Source organism: Medicago truncatula, chromosome 3, assembly GCF_003473485.1.
Source record: "Medicago truncatula cultivar Jemalong A17 chromosome 3, MtrunA17r5.0-ANR, whole genome shotgun sequence".
Classification (NCBI taxonomy): Eukaryota; Viridiplantae; Streptophyta; class Magnoliopsida; order Fabales; family Fabaceae; genus Medicago; species Medicago truncatula.
In genome coordinates, this window is record NC_053044.1 from 6,028,931 (window position 1) to 6,040,825 (window position 11,895).

The following is an 11,895-nucleotide window of genomic DNA, read 5'->3' on the forward strand; positions in this document are numbered from 1 at the left end:
TGGAGTCTATGATTAGGTTCTGATTAGGACGTGTTGAGAGTTTTGATTTTTATGGACTTTTGGATTATGCTGAGAACTCTGTTGTTGATGTATATATGAGATTTGAGACATGTTGTTCATGTCTGGATTATCGGAGATATTTGAGATGTTGTTTTTATTCCGCTACAAGTTTTTATGAAATCCAAATTATGCATGTTTTGAGAAAATGATGGAGTAGCATCTTGAACATTATGAAATAACTGTTTATTTGCATTAAATATTGTTTGTAGGGTTCAAGGATGTTACAATATCATGCAATATTCCAATGTCTAAGTTTGAAAGCTTCTCAAGGACTCTTAATGTGTTGGAACCTCTCCAACGTCTCTCAATTCCTTCACTATATAATGAGTTGAAGACTTGAAGAACACAACAAGACTCTGTAGTTTTTACAATTACCCTTACTCTATCAAATTCAAAAGGACATAAGCCTCAGTTTATAACTTCGTTTCCTTTTGCAAATTAAATAGAGAATATTAGAGGCTAGTTAATCAAAACCAAATATACAATAATACGAAGAGAAATATCTCAAGCAAAAGAATAGTAATCTCAATTTTTCTCTAATTTCTTAGTAAGTAACAACTAGGCACGAATGTAAGTAGAAGTATTTGGGGTTAGCTGACCCCACTCTTTGTCAATTTTTTTAACCAATAATACCATATTTTTATATGTTTGACCCCACTTTAATTTTTTAGATTGCTCACACATGACTCAATTTATACACTTGAGATAAACAATATAAACTATTATATTATATATGTTATAAATAGTAATACTACTTTTACTTTACACATTGAAAAAAATATTAAGAAAAAAGTAGTGGTCACAAACTCACTGATAAAAAGATGAGTGCCTGTCGTGCAATAGCAATTGCAAAAACCTTATGTTACTGTAGGTAGGCAGCTGTAGCGATTCACTTCAAGTTCCACACCACACCAATATGTCAATCTCAATTCTCAATCACAATATCAAAAAATAATTAAACCTTTTCTACCTTTCCTTATTTCTTATGCGTTTTTGATCCTCTGTAAGGTGGAGTTGTTGTTGTTATTTTGTTAATAAACATTAATCCCCTGTAAGTTGTTACCTTTATCTTTATTTTTGTCTTCTAATTCTATTATATTATTGAGATTTAATTTTTTTTCCCAATTTTTGACTTATATTGCATTATTAGGTTTAGTATTTTTTTTCCCCAATTTTTATTATGTCTTGCTTGTGCTTGTATTGGAGTTAACATTACTTTTACCTTTGGCTACGCAACTGTTGAAAGGAGTTCCTCTGCTATAAGTTTTGTGAAGAATCAAATGCGCAACCGTATGGGAGATTAGTTTTGAATGATTGTTTGGTAACATAGATTGAGAGTGGTATATTTGATAGTGTTGAAAATGAAAAAATCTTACAACGTTTTTAAAATATGACGTCACGAAGTGGGCAATTGTAATTCTTCGTGTATTTAGTTTTTTGATATAGTCATATACTTTTTTTGTAATTTTCACCGTTTTGCTTAATGGTAATGACATTATCATTTTAATGGTTATGGTTTTAGATATCTTTGTATAAATATTTATGACAAACGATCTTGACCCTACTTTCTGAAATTTCTGGATCCATCCCTGGTAACAACTAATGAATTTATCCACCAACCAATAAACCGCATAAGCTATTTATACATAAAACTGAAATCATCTCAAACAACAAGCACCAGATAGAACTAGTCGTGAATCTTGTGGTTTCTGCAAAACATGTGAGTATGAGGTGTGGCTTCACAACACTTCCCATGAAGAAACCATTTTAAAGCGCAAAGATGGCTCATAAACGAAGAGAGAATTCACTTTCTAACACTCAGTTTATAGTTTTTATCAATTTTAGTCATTTATAGTTTTGTAATATTTTTTTTTTTTGCTTTTTAAATATTTATCAATATTCTATAAAAAAAAAAGTATTTATCAATATTTTTCATTTAAATTTAAGATTGATTGTGATTTAATAAACTATCAATTTTAATTTAATAATAAATGTCATAAAACCAAATCAAAAACAGATATTTGAGATGGTTTGAACCATTGCAAATGCTTATAAGATCCTTTCAAGCAAAAACAAAAAACACTTTGTACAAACAATCGCAATATTTTGTATGATAGTTGTAACGAAGGTTACTTGAACCGTCATCATATGACTTAGCGACACTGTATATCCTCGAAGGTTACCCAATCGTCACAAATGTTCAATCGCGACTGTTAGAATTGTCCCAAAACATCTTTTTTAACCGACAAAAACAACATATTTTTCTTGTTGTAAAATTATACAGCCTCGTTTTGATTTCAATTGAATTTTTTTAACAAACCTTCGATTATGAATAAATTATTAATAATAAAAATGGAAAAAGGATTACATTAAAATAATTTTAAAAGCATTGTCATCTTTTTTTGGGGCATAATTTTCTGGATTTACCCCAAGCATTAAATTCAAGGGACCTGTCCTGCATATGTCATATATTAATTACATAGGTCAAGTCAAAACTTGTTTTCCTTAAATGAATTAACATAATAAAATTTCTGTTTTTCATAATTTATTTAACATATTAATTTATGAAATATATTTATTGGATTGACAATAAAATTTTCAGCTACAACTGGCCTCTTTTTTTTTTTTTTTTGTGGTGTCCAGGTTCGAACCTCAAACCTTGCATATATTATGCATTGTCTTACCAACTGAGCTAAGCTCACGGGGACGGCTACGATTGGTCTTCCTTAATTAAAAACGATTCTGTTTTTTACTCATATATAAAATTACTTTCTTTACTCATAGAAAGAGGACTTTTTTATGTATTCTACATTTGATAAAAAAATTCAAAACATCTTCAAAAAAGATATCATGCATTGCAAAATAGGCAACATTTTATTTTTTTTGTATGATCATTGACTGAATTTAACACAATTTTTTTAAAGGAAATATATCAAATTATATATATAAAGTTGGTATACAAAATTAAATATATGGTTATAATCACATTTATAGCAGGTATATAATGTTATTTCTTCTTTACCAAAAATAATAATATTATTTTTGAATCTTTTTGACTGCATTACCAATTAATATTTAATTGTTTCTATATAACAATAATTTTTTAAAACTTTTTCCTCAGGAGTATTATATAGCATAGTTAAGTTTACTTCACTCATCACAACAACAAAAAATACAGAGAGCAACTTTTCTCACATATTATATATCAAACCTCTTCTTAGTATAACTCACTCCCTTACTAAGTAGATTCATAGAAATAATACATTACGATTCAATAGTTTAAGTTTATTTTAAATTTACTGTTTTTTAATTACGTTTTATGTGTTGTTTTTTCTTCAGATTTTACATCAAAAAAATCTCATGGCTTTGACTACCTCAACCTTAACAAATAAGAAGAAGGTTTTGTTTGTAATGGGTACAACGGGAACTGGGAAGACTAAACTTTCCATCAACTTAGGAACTCAATTCCCTTCAGAGATCATCAATTCAGACAAAATTCAAGTTTATAAAGGCCTTGACATTGTCACCAATAAGGTACAGAAATCTGAACGTTGTTCAATTCCACACCATATATTAGGCATAATCGATGATCCTGATTATGATTTCACTATGGATGATTTTTGCAAGCACGTGCTTGAGGCTTTAGACCTCATAACTCAAAATGGACACCTACCTATTATTGTAGGAGGGTCAAATTCTTATCTTAAAAAATTACTCGAGGATCCAACTATTGCATTTCATTCAAAATATGATTGCTCTTTTATTTGGCTAGATGTGTCTTTGCCTATTCTGTTTCCATATTTGGACAAAAGAGTTGATGAAATGGTTGCGGTAGGGATGGTAGATGAGATAAGAGACTTTTTTGTACCTGGAGCAGATAACACAAAAGGAATTAGAAGGGCAATTGGGGTTCCTGAGCTCGATTCTTATTTTGAAATGGAAATGAAAAAAGGTGTAGATGATGCTCAAAAGGAAAAGATATTACAAGAATCGATTAGAAAAACCAAACAAAACACCTTCATATTGGCTGAAAATCAATTGTCAAAGATCCAAAATATGGCTGCTAAGTTTGGATCGATGATAAACAAAATTGATTCTACAGAAGTCTTTGAAGCTATTTTAAGGGGTGAAGATTATCAACATTTGCATCAAGAGATTGTGATTAAGCCAAGCATGAAAATAGTAAAGAGATTCCTAGAGGGGACAAGCCATGGATTCAGAAAAGCCAAACATTCAAATGGAAATGGGAAACACACACCGAATGGTGTTTGATACATTGGGTCTAAAGTTACATTTTTTTTTCTTAATTATTTTCATTTGGGTATAAGAACTACATTATCTTTGTTTTCTTATTTTTCTCTGGGAATAAATTCCAGTTGGGTGGGTTTCAGATTTCGTCATCTATTGTAATAAGTAATGCATAAAACTAACCTCAAAAAATTATGCAAAATCAGTTCATTGTTTTTTGACACAAAATTAAGAATTGTTGACAAGAATGAAATTATACTTGCGTATGTAATTTTTCTTCTTGTAATTAATTGTAGTTTTATGAATAAATATTATAATATTGAATATAGTATATTTCCTTCTTTAAAACCTCTAATTTTAATTTTAGAATGAATATAGTATATTTTGAATTTAACTTTGAGGAAGAATATTTGGAAGTTTTAAGAGAAGAAATAATTCAAATGAAGAGGGATTTAAGAGAAGAAAAAAATGAGTTTTTAAGATAGACTATTGAAGGTTGACACATTAATTACTTTAATGCGCTAGGCCATCTTTTTCCATTTTCCCTCGTTGTTACCAGATTTGTGAAGGTTGACTAGTGAATGTTAACGTGATTTGATCAAATCAATTGATCTTGTAAAGTTTTTTATAGTCAAATCAATTGATCTTGTCCTCCTTCTATCATACACCCTCACGCCTTTGTGGCTCGTTTTAGCCTTCGTGGCTTGTTAGTCTTTGTAGCTTGTTTAGCCTTTGTGACTTGTTTATATCCGGATCATGTATTACTTAAGAGCATATAATGCATCTTATACATAATTTCATTTGAGTTCTTTTCTTAAACTATGGCTTGTGTATTTTTATTTCTTTTTGATCGAGAAGATTTTATACTATCTATTTTAGAGCATTGTTTCTTGTGCTTTGAGTATGAACCAATTTGGATAAGGAAATTGACCCTTACATTAATATAATGTTGTAGGTACCTAAGATAAAATATGAGCTTGATGTGTGATTGAAGCATACTCGTGGGCAAATTGGATTTTTCAATGTAAAAGAAGATTAATTTTCATTAAGTTGTATTTATAACTTTTAAAATACTTTTGAATTCTATTATTAAGGAGTAATTTTCTATTGATTTATTTTTAACAGTTTATCTTTCTATTAGTTTCACTCAAATATTTTTTTTTAAATATATAATTTTAAAGTAATGTCTTGGATCAAAATCCGGGACGTTACAAAGAGCCGGAGGGTGAATTTCAGATACTGGTTCTTATATATGTTCTATATTACTTTCAGAACTCATCTGTCACGACCCAAAATTCAATATCGTGACCGGCGCTCGAACTAAGACATCCTAGTCCGGCAAGCCTATTGACGACCCTTGACAAACTATAATTTAAACAATTTTCAAACTGACTTTCACTTAGAATGATATACACTGAAATTTTGACAAAGTATTCTCTATATTTTGAATACTTTCCAAGATATGAATCCTGTCTATATACTTGTATTATCAGCAGAATCCCAAAGTGACATAACTAGATGTTTATACAACTCAAAACAAAACATTTGTCGACTACCAATAGCTGCAGATACATCAACCATTCAGTTTATACATAGAGGAGACCTACCAAAAGAATGACGTTGACAGATCTTTAACTCTGCTACAAGCTTTCTACGCACTTGACTTTGAATCTGAAAAATGTAAGAAGAAGGGGTAAGTAATAAAGACTTAGTGAGGAGACAACAATCACCACCAACTAGAAGGGAAACACACAAGGGCACGATCATTTACTTTATCAAATCTATTGTCAATTTACAAAAATGGTAACCGTATAAAATGATATTAATCCGCAATCGTTTATACGCCTGAAATTTACACATGTATAAATATTTTCAATCAAGTAAGAATAATTCAAAAAAAATCCAACATCATAAAGAGGTGAAAATAAAGTTACAAGCCTTTAAAAATACATTGATGAAAATCTTAATGGATGCTTTTAAAGAAATTATAGAAAACTCCGTTTAGTGAAAACAATCAACTTCAAATAGAATATAAAATCACATTCAGTTTAATAACACCAAAATAATCAACTTTATAGAAAGTATTGAAATCCAACTTTAATGAAAATAACCAAATGGGTGAATCGAGAACTAGCTCCATCTCGTTGATAGCCCTCTCCTCCTAATGGTGGCCTTCCTATGGGGCGGCTCCATCTAACGGATAGCTCTTTTCTCTCGACTCAAAACAAAGTGTAAACATTTTCAATTAGGGAGTTTACATCTCATTGATAGCCCTCTCCTCCTAATGGCGGCCTTTCCATTGGGGCGGCTCCATCTAATGGAGTAACTACCTAATCGAAGTCACATACTAGGTGCACCTAGGTCGTCGTCATTATAATCGTAATTTTCAAAACCTCATTCTTAAAACACATGTCTAAAACCATATTTCGCAACATAACGAAACTTATATCAACATACGTTCATCAAAATTCAATTGAAAATCTACCACTTGTAGTCATAAGTAAATCCAAATCAAATCCACATCGAATAAATATTAATACCAACATCTTTGAAAAAAAAAAAAAAAAAAAAAAAACACAATTCCAAAACCATGCTTTAGAACATATCAAAACTAGTGCACAAAATATATGCAATCAAATCTCCATTTCAAATCCAAAACTTTATAAATCATAAGTAGCGTCAAAGTGAGTATATATTAATATCGAAAATTCCCAAAAACATATCTCTCAAAACCGTATTTCTCCATATCTCAAAACTCATGTCATAGTATATGCAATCAAACCTCTATTTTCAAATCATTTTAATCAATAAGTCATAGATAAATCCAAATAGAGACCATATTAATATTCACGACCTTAAACATAATTTCAACAACAAGAAAAATATTGAAAGGGTGTGTTCCCCATTTTTTATAAATACTTTAACTTATAAAATAACCAAAATATCAATAATAACGATAATTAAAATAAGTGATAATCGTCATCAACTCACTGTTACGACGAATCAACTATGTTTGTGTGATGAACCAGAGTGATGAAGAGATAGATTATGGGCCAGCAATAGATGAGCCCAGTCCACAAGGCTGGTCCAAAAGGAACAAAGTCCAACCCAAGTGGCTCAAGGACTATGTCACCAATGAAGGGAAAACAAGGAAAACGGCTAAGACAGCTAATCATCCAAGGAAGGATCTAGAATAGGATGAGTCATAGTCACATCTGTTAAAATAAGGCTTCAATAGTACTAGTGTGCCAGTCTGTTAGAATATGCTCTTTCTCTAACAAAGGGAAAGGACTATATAATGTATTATTGACCCAATAAATAAAACAGATGAGTATTGAAGAAAGTTGTTTTTAGTTATTACTTCTTTTTCCTTTTCCTTATTCTCTGATCTTGTTCTGCTTAACAAATTCACCATCTTACAATTGGTGCTTTCATTTGTTAACCATGTCCTCACCTCCCAAAGATGACCTTCTCCAACGTATCCTTCTTAGCCAACAACAATTCCATGAACAAATCCTAACCCTCACCACCGAAATGAATCAATGGCGAAACCGATTCGGTCCTCTTGGATTCACTCCAACCGGACCTGACATTACACCACTCTCAACAACCGCCATGAAACTCGACATTCCACGCTTCGACGGAACCGACGCACCGGGATGGATCTTCAAGATAACTCAGTTCTTCGATTTTCATCGAACACCAGAAGACCAACGCCTCCGCATAGCTTCGTTTTATATGGAGGGTGAAGCTTTAACATGGTTTCAATGGATGCACTCGAATTCCCAATTGCCATCCTGGTCCGGATTTCTCCTTGCTTTGGAATCCAGGTTCGCTCCTTCACTCTACAAAGACCCACAAGGTGAACTTTTTAAATTGTGTCAAACTACTACTGTCAATGCTTATCAAAGCCAATTTGAAACCTTAGCAAACAGAATCATTGGCCTTCCCCCCAATTTTTACCTTAGCTGCTTTGTTTATGGACTCAAACCTGAGATCCGGAGAGAAGTTCAAGCTTTTCAACCCATGACTTTGACACAAGCCATCAGCCTAGCCAAGTTACAAGAAGAGAAGATCCTAGATCGTTCTGTTCCTTCCAAACCCAAATACGCCTACCCTTCAAACCCAAACACCACCACAACACCACCATCCTCAACTTCCTTTCGTCTTACCTTATCAGTTACACCACCAAAACCCCCTACACCCATCAAACGATTATCACCAGCTGAACTTCAAGCCCGTCGAGACAAAAACCTCTGCTACAATTGCGACGAAAAATACACACCAGGTGTTATACCCTATTTTTGGACCTAAAAATACTGGGCCCAATTTCATTTCAAACTTTGTCAGTTATCAAATTTCAACTGCACAGTTCAATTTGTCTCTGCCTCGCAGTATTTTCCATCACAATTTTACCTATGTTTTTCTTGCATAAAACTTTTCAAAATGTCTTTACTTGTCTTGTAAGGCATTCAAAAGTGTCTCTGAATCATTACATTGCTTTTTCTACAGTTTATTTCAAAATTTGCAAAAAAGTCATACAGAAGGGTATTTTGGTCATTTCCTGCAGTGGGACCCATTTTCATCCTTGTGACTGTCTCTGAGTCTTTTCAGATTGTTTTTTAACATTTCATCAGTAAACCCTGTTAAATTCATTTCAAACTTGCGTCTGAGTCAGTGTTAAGTCAATTTCAATCTGTTTAGGTCATTTTTAGCCCTAGGGGCATTTTGGTCATTTCACACAAAATTTTGGCATAGAGAGGTTACTTTGAAGTACCTCATTTAGGCCGTTGGTTCGTTTTAGTCCGTTTTGTCAATTTTATTTTAGTTTCACTTTACGTTTTGTCAGGTTACCAATTTTATTCCAATTTTATTTTTTTATTTTATTTTACATTTTGGTCCCCAAAGAGGTCCAAAATTGCATCCCAGTCCAATTTTCTTTCCAATTTACATTTCAGTCCTTTTTGGTTAATTGCAGTTTAGTCCTTAAAATTCTTATTTTTGCAGAAAGGTCCAAATTTCATTTTTTGTCCAAGGCCGTGCCATTCTTTTTTTTCAGGTCCAGGTGTCACTTTCTCATTTGTTCGGAAGCACACATGTCAAGCTATAAAAGGTGTACAGTGCCACACAGACCCATTAATCACACGCCAACTCATAAACACAATCAGATTCTCTCTCTCCATTCAGTTGGATCAGAAACAGAAAATTTCTCAGAATTTCTCAAGAACACCAAGAACAAAAAACCCTAACCGTTTTCCAGAAACTCAAAAATTCATCAGAATCAACAATTTTCGCATCAATCCTCAGAGATTCGTGTGAATCTTCATCACCGGATTGAAGAATTCTCCTACAATTCAAAGTGCGAGCTCACATTGAAGCAAGCTCAAGCACTGATCATAGGGATTTTTCACGCAGATTCAAGGAGTATTGAAGCAAGCTCAAACACGAAATCACAGAGAGAGAAGTAGAGGAAGAATCAGAGAAGATGAAGAAGCAGAACCGGTAAACCGATTTATTTTCGGTCCAAAAGCAAGCAAAATCATCAAAATCATCAAGAACAGAATCAAAGTTTTCCAAAGATTTCCTCCATTAAAGGTTTCAACCAGAACCTTAGGTAAAACTCATAATCTCTTTTCAAGAAGTGTTAATCATAGTTTAAACCGGTAAAAAAAATCACGCAAGCAAAACAGATCCAAAATTTCCAGAATTCAAAGAAAACCGTAACCGTAAGCACGAAACCTAGATCCGTAAGGATCTAAGTTTTGAAAACAAGAACAAGCACCAGAGAAGCAGTAAACAACGAAACGATGTAGATCCGTGAAGATCTAAACCTTTTCTTTCAAAAAATCAAAGAAAATCAATTTTCAAAACCGTACGAAATTTTCAGATCTACATCGCATCAAGCTGTGTTTGGGAAAATGATTGCTGGATTCGTGTTTAGGGTTAAAGGACGAATCAAAAGACGTAAAAATCTTTAAGTTCTGGAAATTTTTCACCGGAAACTGCATGAACTCACCGGAAACTGCATGAACTCGCCGGAGAAGATGAAGTTTCCGGCGGACCTTCAAGGTCTCCGCCGTAGCTTCATCCTCGCCGGCGGCGAGGTTAGAGAGAGGTGGGAGATGAGAGAAGAGAGAAGAATTTAGAGAGAGAAAGGAAAGTGTGAAATGATTTAAACCGGTCCCCCTTCACTTTTATAGCCAGTGAACCGGACCGGTCCAGAACCGGTCCATTCCCCTTTGATTCCTGGCCGTTTGATCTAGGGTTTCAGGATCCTGGATCAATCGTGTGGTTCCTGTGCATCTGGACCTTGTAGTTTTGGGCTTTGGTTTGGGCTCAAGTTTCTTTTACGTTTTTTTTGCTTTTTTGCTACTTGCACCATACTTGCCTGCTGTTTGCACCCTTTGTTCATGTTAATTTTTATCAATAAATTCCAAGAAATTTACCATGTCATTTTACTATTTTTCTTGATAATTTTCAGTGGTATTTTGCTTGGAAAAGTTGGTAAAAATTTTAGTGTTGTTTTGTCAAGGGTTTTTACTATTTTAAGTCACTTTTCTCGCATTTTTACCTGTTACTTCATGTGCATAATGTTCGTGTTCGTCATGTTTGATTTGCATACTATTCCATATGAATTTTGCTACTGTTTGCTATGCATATGTCACTGTTTTGATGTGTTGAGTTTTGTTCTTGCATCATGTGCATTATTCATTACATGTTTCCGGCTTATTTTCATCGTCACTTTACCGTTTTATGCCGTACTTTCTTCCATCGCTTCATGCCATATTCTTTCTTTTTTTACCATTTTCTACTAACATTTCCTTTCATATTGATCACTTCATAGCACTTCACCATCTTCACTATTGTCTCCATTAGTTTAGTTTTCTTTTTTTGCAAATTGTAATTCATTCGGTGATGTAATATTTTACCATTGGTTTGTAGCTTGGCAAAGGGGCCATAGAATGTATTTAGGGAATTTTTGTAATATGGACTATGGACACTATGACGCACTGGCACGCACACACTCACCTTAGATGTATGCATAGGATTGTATGGTTAGATAAGCGCTTAGGCTTAAACACTTAGAAAAAAAATCAACTTTTCCAAGACATGCAAATAACCTCACTTGAAAACTTTTAAGAAAAAAATAAAATGGAGTCAAAACTCCAATAACTTTTCCCTTTTATTTTCTTAAGTAAAATTTTCAATAAATCCTAATCCTCCTTGGACTTTACTTTTGCAAAATGACTAATTCCACCTCACACTTTCCAAATCTTATGCCCTTGAGGCCTCTCATCTCTATTCTTCAAAATCTCTTTTCAAACTTAAAATCAACCAACGAAAACAAAAACCATTTTTGAGAATGAACTACGAACGGTTTTGATCCCTTAAAAGGGTACGTAGGCAATGAGTCAAAACTCATCCAAGCCGAAGTAAAAATCAAATTCTGCTTCTTCTCACCCCCATTCTTCACTAATCATACCTCCCCTTTTTTTACAAATAAGCAATAAAATTAAAGCGTAGAAATAGACTTAGGAGAGCGGTTCTTATGGAATACCATAATCGCTCCGGGTGCCTAACACCTTC

At 33.1% G+C, this 11,895-nt stretch overlaps 1 protein-coding gene across 1 annotated transcript; it reads left to right on the forward strand.

Annotated features, from left to right (window-relative positions):
• Positions 1–3,420: 3,420 nt before the first annotated feature.
• On the forward strand, positions 3,421–4,332 carry LOC11422296 (adenylate isopentenyltransferase 5, chloroplastic). The gene has a single exon (XM_003598680.1). It carries the CDS (start codon positions 3,421–3,423, stop codon positions 4,330–4,332), a length of 912 nt encoding a protein of 303 aa, XP_003598728.1.
• The last annotated feature ends 7,563 nt before the right edge of the window (positions 4,333–11,895 follow it).